Consider the following 16,167-nt stretch of genomic DNA (forward strand, 5'->3'; position numbering starts at 1 on the left):
CGGATGAACAGAAAATTGGGCGCGTAACCGCCCTCTGCTGTTTCGGAATGTACATTACATTTCCAAGTTACCACCCATTTTGCTTGTGCGTGCTCCATTTACGTGGGTAGAGACACCAATTTTATTTTAAAAAAGTGACAGAACACCACCAAACAAAAATATTAATTTTGAATAGTATACCGAAATAAACTATAATCTCATCTCAATGTAATACATGTGAAGTCTGGGCCTGTTTAATAAACACAATTGATACTTGCTGGAAGGCCTGACTTCTTGTAACAAGTGGATACATTTATTGTACCTTTTGCTATCTAATAATTGTTCTTCCCATCACTATACACGGACACATATTCAATTAATAAATCATATATCTTGTGCAAATATCCAATGACGTTGATTATCTACCCACAGCACTCTTGATGAGCTTCATGGTACATTATTCGTATGTATACGTATCTTGGTTGGAAATTAGTGATTGCCAGCTATGTCAGTTACACATTTGGTTTCGTTTGAAGTTGTTGAAAGCAATAACACAGCTCTGCACTCAGAAGATAAGCTTACCGGTGAAAAATGATAGCGTTCAAGTTCATGAGCCAGTCAAAAGTTTATTTAGGTCAAGTTGATCTTTTATGTGCATACACATGAATGGGTTCGGGTTACGGTAACCTTTAATGAATTTGGACTATTCACTATTGGTTGTCAATAGTATACTGTCCATTATAGTTACATGGCTTTTTCAAGTATATTTGCAAAAAGCAATAGTGTGACTGTGTATGAACTGTTATTTTAACCATTGCTTCTACAGAATTCAACCATGAGCAAACGTCTTTAAAAAAAACACAGGATTAAATTTCTGCTCAGGTTTCATGGGCACTTTCGAGACATTCTTCAACCTGTCAAGTAAACAGACACGAAAATTAGCAAATAGTTCATCACATGAAAATCGATACAAACTGAACAAGCCTCGCAGGTACCTGAACAGAGTAGCACCCTTTGCTGGGGACACATCTCCATGATATCACTCTCAGCAAGGCTCCGTGGAGAGAGTCCGCAAGTTCATGAGTATTGATCACCTACACGTACAGTAAGTGAATGGACTGTAGCCCTCGGGAAAATCAAAATGGCTGCGGGGCAATTAAATTGTCACCTGCATGCGACTCAGGCAGGCCTTTCTGAAGGTCAAGTTGGTGCTCCAGCTCACAATACTGACAGATGCGCTGAGAATGACCTCAACTGCTGCAAGCAATTTCTCTTGCTCCTTTCCACACACCATAACACCTTTACTACACACACTCGAACACTTGTGTGTATGTGTGTGTGTGTGCGTGTGTGTCGAAGCCTTTACTTGCCTTCTTTCTGCAATCTTGAGCCTTCAGTGTGTTACTTAACTCCGTGTGCAGCACTGCTGTGACTGCCTGCCTGTTGTTGTTCAGAATGTCCTCCAAGTGGCGCTCAATCAAAGCATCAGTGACTAAAATGACAACACATCCTCAAACTCAAGTTCTCCCCATTAGACGAGTGACTAAAAATCCTGGGTTTTCTCCATCAATCGCTCACCCATGACATCTGAGAGCTGCAAAGCAAACGGGTCAGTGTGCTGCAGGAAGAGGAACATCGAGAGTTTCTGTTTGACGGGGAGCAGATGTAACCTTTTCTCAGGCTCCTGGCACGTTTCGTGCCCCAAAGTGTACACAATGCTGCTGTCAGAAGGATCTGGAGAGGAAGATTGAAGCAGAGGCTTAGTTCACATACTTTAAGTCCACAGAATATTTGCTGCTAGAGCATTAGGTTTATTTTGTGGAGTGTGTTAAAGTATCAATACTGCAGTGTTTATTTACAAGAAAAAGATTAACCACAAGTGCATTCGAATCAGGCCAAGATATCATATTTCTCTCAGTGTCACTGAACTTTATGAATATTGAATGAAAACTACTCCAACTAAAGGTGTAACGGTTGTAAAATTGACTGACAATTCTGTTCAATTTCCAATTTACACAATGGACACAACGTTCAATCTATTTTATGGGGAATGTACGTATAGGATGTATCACAAAAAAATTGGATTTCTTTTAAATAACCGATGAAGGCTGCAGAAAACGAAATTTTCAAATTGCAAGTCAGATTACCATTGAAATGACTAAATTTGACAAGATATACGTAACTTTTCAGTGGAGGTGGGGTGGCACGATTGGTACCTGAGCCTCTGGTAGAGACTTACTTGGCATAATCCACCTCTTAATACCACAAAGATCAATTGTCAACATTAGAAAAATGCAAAATAAGGTGTATTGCAAATGCATGCAACTGTGCCATGTATAAATTTCAGTCAGCGAAGTTAAGAATGAGTATTGGACCTGACCATTAATAGTCCGAAGTCATGTGACTAGGTGATATGACAAAATTTTACAAAATAGGGAAAATGCATAGTCAAATATCTTATATTATTATATGAAGTATCTAAAGTCATAAAAGCTCAAGCGCAAGCTTGTGGCATTTGAGCAGTTTAATTTAAGCTTGAGGCAAAAGCAAAACAAACAACTTTTTTTTATCTAACCGCATTGTGTGAGCGTAACCAGATGTGAACATATGCTAAAACCAATTTCACAAATGTAGTATGTAGCATTTCGAGTAATATTGATTTATATAATTTCATGTGACCCAATTTTTAGCTGATATACCTCAATCAGAGGCAAGTACGCAGGATAAGTCAGAGAAAGTGAGGATAAAGTTAAACACAAGCTGGAGTCTTTCTCAAACCTGGAAGTAATTTTATGCACCAAAACAGGCACCCTGAGCTTGTTAAAATAATTTGGAACAGATCTTTTGTTCAGCAAAGGGGAAAAACAGGCCAATCCAAAGAGAGACGCCTATGTTTTCTTGTGATTTTGCTCCTGCTAAATACTAAGCAGAGTGAATTAACCTAATCTGTTCTGCCTCTTTTTTTGCAGATTACTAACTCCCATGAGACGGAAGCAGAATTTATAATATACTGCCTTACATTGTTGTTACATAGAGAGAAGTGCACATATATTCTTTCCAATGTGGAAACTATTATTCTGTTAAATTTTAATTACCGGTACATATTTGGATTTAAATGATTCCCATGCCTATTAAGCCTATTAAGGCTTTAACAAATCAATCCAAGCCAGTTTAGTGATCGCACCCACGCGTCGGCAAACACAAACACCGTTTAGCTCTGACATTATGTTAAAAAATTCACTCAGGTTTCAAAACATCACTTTAAGATGCAGCTGTGTTCTGGAAATGACGCATCATCTGTATGTGCTGTTCCTTGTAAAAATTGCTTTTAACCTGAGAATTCTCGGCAGCCCAGATAAACTGGGAGGTTTCGGAAGAAGGCGAAGGGCAATGTCATGGGAACATTAGTGGGGCTGTAAACCAACACCTAACCACAAGTTAAGGAACTATGCGAGTTGTGTTGTTAGTCGGCTTGGTGACTGCAGTCGAGGTACCCTGAGCAAGGCACCGAACCCCAGGCTCAAGTGAAGAGGTACAGTCACCCATTCACTCCCACAGGAAAGGATACTTCCACGTGTGTAAGAAGGGTTTTCAGGTTGGGGTAGTGCAGCACACAGGGTGAAAGCAGGGTCACGAGCTGCATGTTGAGTTCGCCGTACAGGCCGCTGTCCATGCTCTCAGGTGGGATGCTGAGAGGCAACATGCTGCCCAAGACAGGGTGGCCTCCGGGACACCACCTTCCTTTCTCCACCGGCTTGTCGGCGCTTTAAAGCCAAAGAGATGGAAGGAGACCTTTAACAAGCATTGAATTAACTTTTGATCATAAGCATAATATTTTCAGTCTCTTGCATTGTTTAGTTAGTTAGTTAGTTAGTTAGTTAGTTAGTTAGTTAGTTAGTTAGTTAGTTAGTTAGTTAGTTAGTTAGTTAGTTAGTTAGTTAGTTAGTTAGTTAGTTAGTTAGTTAGTAGTGCATTAAAAACTCAATAATAGAGCTTCATCAAAAACTCTGTCATGTCATTACAAGATTATTTCATTATTGTCAAATTATTGCCATTATTACAAGATACAAGAAAGAGGTAAAAAAAAAACTATTAGTACGACCTCGTAGAGCTACGCACTACTGCAGACGACAAGCACAATAATAAATCTATTGCTGAACCAAAAAAATGGACTATCATGATCGGGAAGGCAAAATTTGTGCTTATTCATCTTGACAAGAAGTGAAATGTCAGTTACTGACAAGGAATGACAGGTGACATCCAACATCAGCGACGGTTTCATTGCAGATGTAAGTCTCCTTGTGAAGCTCGCTCTGTAAGAATAACAGCATTATGTTATCAAGTTGGTCCTAACAGTTGCTTAAAGGCAAAATACATTTAGGTGGTTTCTGTCACTTGGCTTTTGCATTAATTTTCCTGAAGTTTAAAATCGAAGCAATGCAATGAAGATGGCTAGATCAAATATTGAAGAAAACAACAGAGTTGAACTTAATGAATACATTTTTACATATTGTTTGACTCAACTGATTATACAAAACAATAACTCATAGTTTCCGAGAATTTCTGTGACAGATTTACAATATAGAGTATAACAGAGACATAAATGGCACAAACCTAAATTCTTGCTGAATTGTCTGCTGAGGAAATTTGCATCGCAGCTGCACGCTGATCTATGAAAACAGAGTCATCATTTTCTTTGACTACTTCAATACAAGAATGTCAAAATATGTCTAGGCAGAACCACACCTACCGTTGCATTGGCCAGACTAAATACATTTAGAAAAGCTTTCACACGGGCAGACCACTCTGGACCAAAGCATATAAAATCCTTTATCTGTGCAGCAAATAGAGTCCCAAACAGTAAAAAAATTACTTATTTGTAAACAATTAATGTTCTTTTTACCTGGAAGGTAAGAACTAATTTCAAGAAGCCGTGCACATCAGTGAAAGCGCACAGATCCTTCAGGTCAGGCTCCGGAATAGGTCCGGTGCGGGGAAACTTTACATCTGTTAGGACTAATACAAAAAAATAAAAAATAAATACAATACTGTCCCAAAGGTGACATAATATGTGTGTGTGAGTGTACATACCATTTTGGAGTATATCCGGTTGGATTCTTCTCCATTTGGAACCTGCAGCTGCAACTGCACCGCAAGGGATGAGGGGTCAGATTCTTTTTTTAGACTTTGTTTAGCTTTCCTCTCTAAAGAACAGACGTGAATGACTGCAGGCTATATGGTATGCATTGTTTTGTAAGTGAGGAAATTAAAAGTTAATTAGTCCTTAAAATCTTACTTGCTGGACATATTTGCGCTAAAGTAGGCGAATCAACCAATCCCATTTAAAAGTAAGGTCGTACATATGCAATATTGTAGCTGTAGACTATTGCAACAGCAAATTTTAATTAGAGGTTTTATGTGTCCCTAAACTTATTTTGGATGTTGATTTCAAAAGTATCTTTATTTTTTTCCACCATGTCAAGTTTTAGGGATTTTTAAGTGTAACCTATTAAAAACAATATTTGCAGTGGCTCATTCCATACAATTCAGTTATGTCATCAATTGCGATTCTCTCGTCTTCTCTGAACATTCCTTGACTCTAGCACTGTTTCCAGAATTATTGGCTGAAGACGGCCTTCCACTTCCTTGTTTGTCCCAGAGGTCGCTTTAACTTGGATCTTCTTCCTGACCTTTGATCCTGCATTTGCACTTTTTGACAATGCTGTAGCCTATTTCAGTAGCCCGATAAACCTTTTCTAATCTTCTGAAGATATTTTTGAGAGGGTTCCACTTCCAAAACAAGCTATTTAATCTCTGTTAAAGGGTTATTTTAAGGAACATTTATGAAACAGAATCGAAAAGATTAAAAAGATAGTTTAAAAAGATAATCCAATTATGACGTCATTTCCAAGATGGCCGAGAGAATTTTTTTTGACGTGAAGTGGATGCTTTTAGAAAAAAATGGAAAAATGTAATATACTTCCATGATATTTAAACAAAGTATTTGATATTACTGACATTTGGGGGGAAATATTTATTATACTAAGTCGGGTAAAATGAGCAGGTCTCAATACGTTTTGACTGCCCTTACTATATAGTACAAATGAATGATTTGCTGTTTTTATACAATAGTTTTGAAACCATTATGTGCTAGAGAAAAACGAGAGCAGGATCTAATTATGGCAAAAATTATTTGAGAAAAGTTTACTAGCAACTCCAATTTAAAAAACGTAAAAACTCAATGAATACATCTACGTAACGTAGAAATTTTTTTGACTAGCGTATTTTGATGATAGGGCATTAAAATAACTAACACGTACATCAAAACAGCGGACACGGTTTTTAATTTCTTAGTGAAACATAAATAATTTACTAACCTTTATTTGTACATAGCTTTATAATCATTTGTCTCTTTGGCAATATGAGCTGTAGTCGAGAAAGTATCTAAAAAGGTTTAAACAAGTCAATAAGAACTTACCAGTGCAGTATGAGCGTGTAGATCCTGGTTCGGCCCAGAAAAGGACCAAAAGGGCCCCTTGACAGGTACTTTTATTTCCCAATAGTACGAAGAGCCGTAGCGCCTAAAAGGTTGACGAATACTTCTCTATTACTGCAAGTACAATATGCTACATATTGCTATGCTAATTAGCGTTGGAAAATGCATAATGTCGAGAAGCAATGTCGCTCCCCACAAAAGCACTGGTAATGAAAACTTTGGTTTTGAATTACGTGTGTTTGGTTTGCGAAACACATTCGTTACCTGTTTTATTTTTTCCAGCATCTTATCGTGTGAGACAGCCTCAGGTGCCATGAATTAAGTGACCGTAATTTGAGACTGTCTTATATTATCCTTACATTATTTCCATAAAATAAAAAAATCAGGATATCGCCCTGACAACATCTGTATGGCTTTATTTTTATATTTTATACCAACACTAGACTTCCTACGACAAGAAGATCTATACTGTATAAAATTGTATTGTAATTTTGCAACATGACAAGAACAATAACAATAATTATATATACCATAATATATATCTATTAGTGTAATGGATTAACAATGATGGACAAACGCAAGTGGGCAAATACCACTCTTTATTAAAAACATGGAGTGTAAATGATAATAAAACAGGATACAACAGATAAGCACAAAAACGTGGATTTAATCTGCGGCCATATTCTCCTTCAATAAAAGTCACTTCCCTCCTCTCTCAGACCACTCTCTGTATCCTCCGGCGTAATTACGTGCACTGAAACACAGGAACACAAAAGCAGTGCTGACTCCGTAACAATCTGCATACAATTTGCCAAACAATAAAAGTGAATAAAAAATGTAGACAACCAAAGCCAATAGGCCTCAACCTCCCCAGGTACTTTATGAGCACAAAATAATTGTCTTACTTCAAGTAGCCAAGTTGGTTTGCTTTGGTTGTAGCTGTTGCCCCTCGTTTTCCCATCTGACAGTGAAAGACCAACTCTGAAGAGTTCAACGGTGGCTTGGTGACTCCGTATTTGGCCTTGAAGGCTTCTGGTTCCAACCCAAAGGCACCTTGTACTTCATCAACTGGGTTATTGGAGGGAAATTAAAGCCAAATATTTTATGTAGACTAGAAAGACATGTCGACTTGCATGACAGCATTCTAAATGAGACTAAGCAGCCATACCTGTTTTTGACTACTGTACACGTAATGAAGGAGGCAGGCTGACCTGGGATATGAAGCGATCCAGGTATGCGTCCCTTGTCCACTTCCTGCTGAGTACGGACATCAACAAGAAGTAGGTTTTGTCCTTTTTCCATGAGTGCTTTCAGATCATCATATGATACATCCATAGTGGCTGTAATGCACAAAGAAATACAACAGAATTACAGTCATACTGAATACTTTCTTTTAGGCCGGACTACAAATGATAGGACACAATTACAGAGTGCAAACTTGAGTACAGAAATTGAATTTCACACCTAATTACAAACATGGAGTCAAGTTTCAAAACATTCACATGATCGGTGTAGTCACATAAATGACTATCATGAGTTAAATGTGGTTTGAGCAAATTTTTTATTTCAGAAGTTTGTATCAAACTGGTAACCTCTTCGCACCAATCAGGAGACAGGAAATGCTCTCAGTTTAAAAAAGATTGGTCATCCCTGTTTACAGCGTATTCATTCATTCTAAGTGTACAGGCAACGATCCCCTGTGATTCACAGTACCTGAGAAGGAAAAAAAGTTTAAAATATTGTAGCTGGATAGAAATGTGTTTTTGTTTGTAGATAGGCAGATAGATAAATTAATTAATTAATCACCCCGCTGTCACTGTCGTGTATTTTGTTACATAGGCATGACAATGTTTACGTTTCATACATTTTTGTGTGTTTGTATTGGGTTGCTGCTGCTTGGAGAGCCTTCAAACTTCCGGGTTAAGTCTCCTGCTGCTTGAGGTTTGCTGAGTCACTGCTTGTCCTCCAAGTGACACATGAATAAACATCATATTTCCATAAGCATGGGTTTGCTTCACTCAGCTTCGGTCTCATCTTTTTCTTTCTTTTAATACGATACACACGGTTGTGTCTAAATTGAGCGTAAAATGATGAAAGGATGCTTCAAGAAATAAACCAAAAATGTCAAACAAAAATAAACTAAAATCACGGTGGACTAAGAAAATAGTTGAACTATGTAGTCACTCACCTGTCCCCGCCATTCTTGTAGATACGCTCCACTGTACGCTCCTCAATGCAGTACGCGTATTTCGCGGCAGCTGCAGGACTCGCGACATGTCCTACGTCACTTCCGCTTATGACCATAACCGTACCTTTTCCGTGCTGTTCTGTGACAAATCATTGCCCTGTGTTCCCAGAGAAGGCGGGACTTATTTTATTCTCAACCAATAATATCAACGTTTTAATGTGATCCTGAACGAATAAAAAAAAGTCTTAAAATGTTGGAGTACCATACAATATAATACAACACAAATGTAAACAGTCAGTATAAAATTATGATTTTACTTTATAAAGCCTGATTACTTACTATATACTATATCAGCAGACTATCATAAGAATCCGTCACAATTTAATTTTCACAATTTCTGATACATTATTAAAAAAAAGTATTGACTTGTTATTAATATCAAAATAATGTTGTCGCTCTTATAAATTTATCTACCTATATGTTATCTCACACCAAATAATTCTAAAGCTGAGGAAAGAAAAATTTTTTAGCCTCATAAAACAAAACGAAATATTCAGTTCTTGTCCACACAGGATTATTTTATTACCAAAGTTTCAGTCATGATCACAAAAATGTTAAACTTTACTAGAAAGCTACAAAAGTCAATTGCCAGCAAAAACAGGTAGTTCTAGCCCTAAAATATATAGAATTAAAAAAGAAAAACAACAGCTGATAATTTACTATCTATATTTACACATTACCTGATGTGGTAAACAATCCTCTCTTGGACTGTTTCCCCATATGTTTAAAATCTTACTATAATTGTCCTGTCTGGATCACAATGTTCCTTCTGTGCTGTATGAGGGATTTCCAAGTCCATCAGCTGAGTCTCTCTTTGTGCTTCTGTTCTTATAACACCTCCAGACAACCACACCTAAGATGAGAAGCACGAGAAGAATCCCTCCTCCGATAATACCTGCCAACACTTCATATTCTGATGAAGAGGGAGGGTCATATCGCATGCAGGAAAACTCTGTGGGCATGCTGTGTCCTGCTTTGTTAACTGCCTCCACACACACCTTGGTTCCAACTTCCAAAGAGCCCACCAAGCCTTGTCGTGAAGCTTCCCCGAACTCTATGGCTTTTCCGTCTTTTCCTTCCACCACCACTCTGTATTGAGTCACCACAGAAGTTGGAGCACACCATTTGACCTCGACCTTGCCCCTGTTAGCCCCCCTATGGATTGGCGTCATTGCATGTAAGCGTGGCGGGTAAGGAGGCTTGTCAACCCCACTGATGCCAGGGCAGAGGCAGCCAGTCTCTGCCAACAGCTTGGCACAAGGCACCTGATTTTCCAAGCAGGGGTTAACCTTGCAAATCTCCCGTTGTAGGAACTTCATCCTTGTGGTGGCGAATACTTCTGGAGGACGTTCGCTGACGGAGTCACCCTCTTCATCATAATCCTCATTGTAATCTACATCTAGACCAGTAATAAATGTGAAACGTGGGCGTGTGATTGGAGGAGAAGTGGAAGCGGCATCAGCGACGAGGTGGGAGTGAAGGAGAGGCCAGACACTCAGAAAAAGGAGAAGCACAGTTGGGTTCCAACGTAGTGATGTCATGTCTGTTGAGAGACATCATAAAGATGATGAGGATAATGTTGTAATGACAATAATCTGTACTGACCAATTCAAACAACTGTCATTCTGTCAAATCGTTAGCCTCAGTATAAATTAGAATTGCCTCTGTGATTTTTACCTTACTGTCACAAGCAATAAAAAAAATACCAATGTGCTTGCTAAGTATTTTTCCTTTATGTCCGTGTAGATTTTAAGAAATCCGAGTCATGGTAATGCGCACTCTTTTTGTATGTTGAATTTGTTGTGCTTTTTCCTTCTCTGAAAAAGTAAGAAAATAAATAAATTGGGCAATTCTGTTGTTTGGCAAAATGTATAGGCTTTGCAGCGACATTAGGTACACTTATAAGACTCACCTGATTTAGGACAAGCGTTTTTTTTTTGCGTTGGAGTCTCATTAGACAATGCAAGTGTTGCTAAAGTTAAGTGTATTTTGAAAATGATGTGGAGAAACAAAAACATAAAATAAGAACAATATCTCAAACACAGTAGGAACAATATAATACTAAATAACTAGACACATTACACAGTGCATCCCATTTGAAAGCGTAAGTGTACCTAATGTAAAGTGCCCATTTTGAAAATGATGTTCATAATGCTTCAAAGAGAAAGAAAATAATCAGCATGGCGCATAGTGCCGCAAACACAGTAGGAACCATAAAAACAAAATCATCATGTTTTTCTTTAGAAATTATTGTTGATAAAACAAACACCCCTGAGTTTGTTTTACCAAAATTGGAAATGTGGAATTTTTCTATTGAGAAATGTACACAAGGAGAAATATTCCTGAGCTCCACAAAAGACAATATGGGCCTACTACTGGAGTCTCACCAAATGAATGCGTTGACAAGCTCAGAGGTTTCCGTGGGAACTTAACGGTAATCCAAGTGCAACAAAAACTGTTCCAGATGATTGCCTTCTTTGAATACCAATGCGGATAACTCAGTCACAAGAGATAAACCATTGTAGGACTTGGCCGTTTGGACACAGAAAAGTAAATTGCTGTACTGTACCTGTTTGGTGATGATGAATATTTCAAGTGCCTTCTTAGCCGTTCCTCGTGTGTGCTTGCTGTTTTGTGTTCTCACTGTGAGTTTCTAAAAACTTCCCTCCTCCTCTTTTACCTCCTCCTCCTCAACATCCCCGCTTTTTCTCCCTTTAGTGCCTCTCCCTCCCCCCGTCTCTCTGTCACATGCTGCCTCTGCTCTTTTTTTTCCCCCCGTTTAAACCATGCTGCCTTTCTCAATAGCCCTTCAAGCTGCGCTAAAACTTTTATTTGTCTTCAGTGGAATTAATATGAACATGTGTTTTCAGGACCGGTGCTTGTGATGTTACCATCAGCTCGCTCAGCATACCAATTGGTTTGCTGCATGAATGAGGCCATTACTTGTTGTGTGTGCTGTGTTTTTGCAGCTGTTATTCATTATTTAAGCTAAAAGCTATGTTAAAAACTTCCGGCAAACTATGCAGGTGTTCTGGTGAATAGGGCATTAAAGTCAGCATCATGGTGTGCTTTTGAGAGTAGGGGGTAAGGAATGCATGCATGTTTATTTCTGATAGTCTCCATCCAGCTCTTGAAGTCCCCATTGTGAGTTTAGCGGAACAATGAGTGCGAAGCCCTTTGTGGGGTAAAGCTGGCAAAGATTGCAGGTTCTTTCTCCTTATTCTTGATAAAGAGTGAAAGACACAAAACTATTCCCTTTCTTGAGTAAATTCCTTCACTCTCATCATTGTTTTCCGACAAATAGAGGATTTTTTTACTGTTCACCGTGATGTAAAAACAAACGTCTAAATGAGATCGTGAGAATGTGAACTTTCCTGCCTTAATCTAATCATGTTCATATGAAGTGAAGACTATTTGATAGCGGCAAATGAAGTAGCAATAAATTGTTGAAAAATTTAAACAACCCTTTGAAGAGTTCGGCCAAATAAGACGAAAGTACACAGACTTGTAAATTCATGCTGCAACTTACACATGACACCAAAAAATGTGGTGTTTAGATGTCCACACAGTTGTGTGTATGTGTGGATATATTGGCCAGATGTACCGGATAAGAGAGAATTTGTGTCAAACCACAACGAATGAGTATGAACAGATGGAAAGCATTTTAGTTGAGGCGAAAGATACAAAATGGATCAACAAAACTACATAATACATTTAGTATGACTCTGTAGTTTTGTATTTTATATTGCTTATGATTCCAAAGTGTCACGTTTGAGTCACTGAAGGTGTGGGAGTGCATTTGGGCGGAAGTCACATGTTCTTTATTAGTTGTAAAGCACTTAGGCTTCATCGTTCTATAATTTACAGCCAAACCTTTTTATAAAAACGTAGAAGAGTATCTTTGATACACATGTTTTTGTGCATCTCCAGGTAGTGTTGGCTTTATTTCTCCTCCGGGCCTCTTGCGCCATCCTGTCCAGATATGCGGGCACTGATAAGTTTCGCAAACATGTAACTGGATGGTACACGTTGGTGTGACTTATCACACTTTGACTCATTTCAGTCTTCTTTTCAGTCGTCTGGACAGTCTGAAGTATTTATTATTTTTAAAATTATATCTAAGTATATCCATCCACGCATCATTTTTCATTTATAGTTGATGGCACAACTCTAGCTGGAAATTGATATTTTTGGAATTGGATAATTTCCTGTAAGTAGCAAAATGTCAGTCAGTGTCTTTTTTCTATTAGGAAATGAGCTGTCATCAATTAGTAATCTATGAATATTCTTTGAGGAAGTGCTAAATGCCGTAAAGACACGTCAAGCATGATGACAAATTCACAATACTTGAATGAGAGCTCGTAAAAGTTTCGCAGTGACGAGATGGGGACCATGGCTGTGGTTTGTCCAATCGCTGTTTCATTTCTAAAAAATTTAGAGAGAGCATATCGGGCTAAATCTCTATATACCTTTTAAACATTGCAAAACAAACTGATTATTCTCTAAGATAATGTTTGAAGCAGATTTTTCACGCTTAAGTGTGCATACCTGACTTGACAAAACCTCTTTAGTCAGGTTGTGCAATAGAGACAGCCGACACAATGTAGATTCCAAAGCCGATATGGTTGTTTAGTCTTCAGCGATTTGCCCATGTGATGTTCCTCAAGCGAAATTCTCAATGTCCAACCAGTGAGTGTTTATCATGTATATGATTTATGATATAATTGATTGATTAATCAATTGATTAATATAATTTATATGATTCATATGATATATGAACAACCCAGCCCGTTGATGTTTTGTACAACTTTTGGTGCTATAAGGCCCCCGAGGAATAAATGAACCCAGAGTGAGTCATGCTACTACAAATAAAATTCAGCTTGCCAGTGCAAAATTCCACTCCCACCACTTCAGCATGTTGCAGCATGTTGCACAGACTGTGCCATCCCAACCATTGTGCGATTGTAGCTGATGTTACACTTTCATCAAATAGTCATGGAAAACTATCCTTAACTATTTCTCAATGCGTCAACATTCAAGATATTGACCACTCCCATTGAGCAAGTTCAAACTAATAAATTCCCATGGACTGAGTTCCTCTCAAGACTTGTCTGAGAAATGTGGGGGCCTCATGATGTCCGAATTTTGTTAGACAAATACTCATTCCGCTTCTACCCACACCTCTCTTAGGATTTTACAATCCCCATTTTAACCGAAAGCTCTGTGATTGGATAGTAACATGTAAACATGATGATATTGCGTCCCCATCTAATGACTCATCAATTCATCATATTTGAGTGATGATGAATCAAGGAAAAAATGAAAGAGTCTTGGAAACTACACTGTAGGATAAAACCATTTATAAAACCATTTACAACAAGATGTGTTAAATCAATGTTACTCACGATTTAATAACGGTCAGGATCAGCTGAACGCAGTGTCTCATATAAATAATTTTATTAAAGCACCATTAAGCCCAAAAGTCCCTGGCTGAATTTGAGATTTTTCCTAATTTGTTGAATGGGCACCCGCTGCTGTTTTTATTTTATTTCATCTTGAACATCAGTCATAGTCATAAGTCATGATGGTTTTGATTTTGCACCAAGGCATGGCTGCAAACCAAACCAAAACGGTCCAAATGTATGAACGTCATGTGAATCGCACACTATCCCTTTGGAGTCAGCAAATGTCAACATGACTGAACACCCTCGAGAGTGTTACATGATGATCATGCCGCCAGAAGTACAGAATCTACAGCCAATACAGAAAGTGAACACACCCCGTTGAAAAAAAAAACAGACCAACAACAACAATTTGACCTGTCAAAGAGAAATGATGAGGAAACAAATCTGTTAGGGGGGAAATACACATTTGTTTTATTTTACGGTGCATCGAAACTGTTCAGGGCACTCCCAAAGACCCAACAACTCACCTTGACATTTTCTTTTATTGTCCATAAGTAGAAAAGCTACTGGGGTGATAAAGCCAGATAAACCATGTGTAAAGGAAAGGGGCTATAATTTATGTTTCATAGTGAATGTGTCAACATATACGGTGTGTTAAACAAAAAGTCAAAACCGTGTTCATTCTTACTCATATTTGCGTCTGCTAATGTTTTATGTGAAAAATACTGTACACCTTGAAATAAAAATATGATGTGCATTTTTTTTTGCTATTTTACTCCTAGGCTAAATTCAATTTATCTGGGTTTCTGCGTGTTACCAGTAAAGATTTTTTCCATCATGGGCAAATCTCACAGAGTTGCAGCACCACTTCGTGGTAAGTTCTGGTTACTGCGCATTTTATTTCAAGAAACGCTTATACAACAGAAAGAAAGAGTACCAGGAAAATACAGCTCACAAAATTTGCCCTTTATGTAAATTACTCACTAAATGCCTTTAATGTTAACATTTTTATCATTGCTGTTATTGTATGCGATACAATTTTTACAGGACTTTTTAAATGATCACGTCATTGAAAACATTTAGACAAATATTCTAACTGGGGTTGTACTCACGTATTCGCCTGACTCGTACGTGCGCAATTTTTCATTATTTCTGTGTATCATTTATTGTCCTACCCAAGAGTTAATAAACAGAGGGATAGTGCGTCATTTGTTTCCAAACTGCTCCGTTGACATACTTTTTTAAGCAGCAAATGATCACGCTCCATGCATCGATCCCCAATGATTATATGGTGCTTTTAATGGCAACCTTAGATGCGTAATTCAACGAATTTATTGCAGCCGTTGTGCTAACGTGATCAGAAAATTGCTGACTTCGAGATCACAACAACAAATGCTGTGAGAAAACTGGGACAGATTTGTGATGCCCCGAAATGAGAAACTATCTCACGAATAGGTACGCATGTTAACAAATGTTTGCGCCACCTAGCATGAGTTGTTATCGAACAGAATAACACGTGGGAGGAGCCAGGCATGCTTGCGATTTTGGAATCCACCGAGACACGTTCGTCCCGGTTCGTAAATCCGAAAGGAGACGAAATACCATCGCTTCCCTTGTCGAGCCCGCGGTCGCCCCACTGTCATTGTAGAAGCAGATATCGATCTGAATGATACCAATACAGATTCTTTACCATACTTGATATTTAGAGACGTATGCATCATGCTCGTGCCTGGGTGAACTGCTTCCTGTGTTTTTCTTTTTCTGTCCTACGAAATAAATGTCCTGGTGAAGTTGTCTTGTGCATTGTAATAAACTGTAGTGGGAAACAGCAATTTATTTATATTTATTTTTCAGCTTAAATTTTACTGGTTGGACCAGTTATTTCTTTCAAAAAATGTTCTTAGAATTATGAAGAGACTGAAAAGTCTACCAGGAAACCTCTGTGTCTGGGAAAGAGGTCTGGGTCTGTCACGTATGAGAGTATTGCAGCAGCTCGTTTTTTCATAGATAAGTTATGACATGTTTTCAACAATTAGTGT

General features: G+C 38.2%; 3 protein-coding genes across 5 annotated transcripts; all 3 read right to left on the minus strand.

The window, feature by feature from the left end:
* Positions 1-585: 585 nt before the first annotated feature.
* top6bl (TOP6B like initiator of meiotic double strand breaks) lies at positions 586-6,918 on the minus strand. The gene is made up of 14 exons (XM_088385574.1): positions 6,740-6,918; positions 6,458-6,560; positions 5,071-5,124; positions 4,883-4,995; positions 4,730-4,813; positions 4,594-4,649; positions 4,221-4,292; positions 3,548-3,743; positions 3,313-3,406; positions 1,558-1,713; positions 1,350-1,471; positions 1,148-1,258; positions 975-1,073; positions 586-893 (listed from the first exon to the last, which is right to left on the minus strand). Exons 1-14 carry the CDS (start codon positions 6,788-6,790, stop codon positions 858-860), a joined length of 1,347 nt encoding a protein of 448 aa, XP_088241700.1. The 5' UTR covers positions 6,791-6,918; the 3' UTR covers positions 586-857.
* Positions 6,919-7,057: 139 nt separating this feature from the next.
* On the minus strand, positions 7,058-8,805 carry LOC148404313 (thiosulfate:glutathione sulfurtransferase-like). The gene is made up of 4 exons (XM_088385601.1): positions 8,664-8,805; positions 7,687-7,815; positions 7,381-7,543; positions 7,058-7,229 (listed from the first exon to the last, which is right to left on the minus strand). The coding sequence occupies exons 1-4, from the start codon at positions 8,749-8,751 to the stop codon at positions 7,175-7,177; spliced, it is 435 nt and encodes a 144-aa protein (XP_088241727.1). The 5' UTR covers positions 8,752-8,805; the 3' UTR covers positions 7,058-7,174.
* Positions 8,681-11,443, minus strand: LOC148404314 (LRRN4 C-terminal-like protein). 3 transcript variants are annotated; one of them, XR_015860541.1, is made up of 3 exons: positions 11,293-11,443; positions 9,404-10,266; positions 8,681-8,820 (listed from the first exon to the last, which is right to left on the minus strand). XR_015860541.1 is itself a non-coding variant. In XM_088385592.1 (2 exons), exon 2 carries the CDS (start codon positions 10,262-10,264, stop codon positions 9,479-9,481), a length of 786 nt encoding a protein of 261 aa, XP_088241718.1. In that variant the 5' UTR covers positions 10,265-10,266; positions 11,293-11,443; the 3' UTR covers positions 9,216-9,478. The 3 variants fall into 3 exon arrangements, 1 of the variants encoding a protein (XP_088241718.1); XR_015860545.1 differs by lacking the exon at positions 11,293-11,443 and adding an exon at positions 11,111-11,269; XM_088385592.1 differs by lacking the exon at positions 8,681-8,820 and having other exon boundaries at positions 9,216-10,266.
* Positions 11,444-16,167: the final 4,724 nt, after the last annotated feature.

Source organism: Syngnathus floridae, chromosome 1 (assembly GCF_059516105.1).
Source record: "Syngnathus floridae isolate MCC-2025c chromosome 1, RoL_Sflo_1.0, whole genome shotgun sequence".
In the NCBI taxonomy this organism is placed as follows: Eukaryota; Metazoa; Chordata; class Actinopteri; order Syngnathiformes; family Syngnathidae; genus Syngnathus; species Syngnathus floridae.

Bases quoted from the DNA above. Each gene is read 5' to 3' on its own strand.
- LOC148404314 (XM_088385592.1), bottom strand. From the start codon at position 10,264: ATGACATCACTACGTTGGAACCCAACTGTGCTTCTCCTTTTTCTGAGT.
- top6bl (XM_088385574.1), bottom strand. From the start codon at position 6,790: ATGGCACCTGAGGCTGTCTCACACGATAAGATGCTGGAAAAAATAAAA. The intron at 5,125-6,457 runs GTAAGTTCTTAT...CTTGCGGTGCAG, and splicing joins TACACGCTCATACTGCACTG to TTGCAGCTGCAGGTTCCAAA. The intron at 4,293-4,593 runs GTTTGTGCCATT...TTATTCTTACAG, and splicing joins ACAATTCAGCAAGAATTTAG to AGCGAGCTTCACAAGGAGAC.
- LOC148404313 (XM_088385601.1), bottom strand. From the start codon at position 8,751: ATGTCGCGAGTCCTGCAGCTGCCGCGAAATACGCGTACTGCATTGAGG. The intron at 7,816-8,663 runs GTGAGTGACTAC...TGTGCATTACAG, and splicing joins TACAAGAATGGCGGGGACAG to CCACTATGGATGTATCATAT. The intron at 7,544-7,686 runs GTCAGCCTGCCT...CCAATAACCCAG, and splicing joins TGGATCGCTTCATATCCCAG to TTGATGAAGTACAAGGTGCC.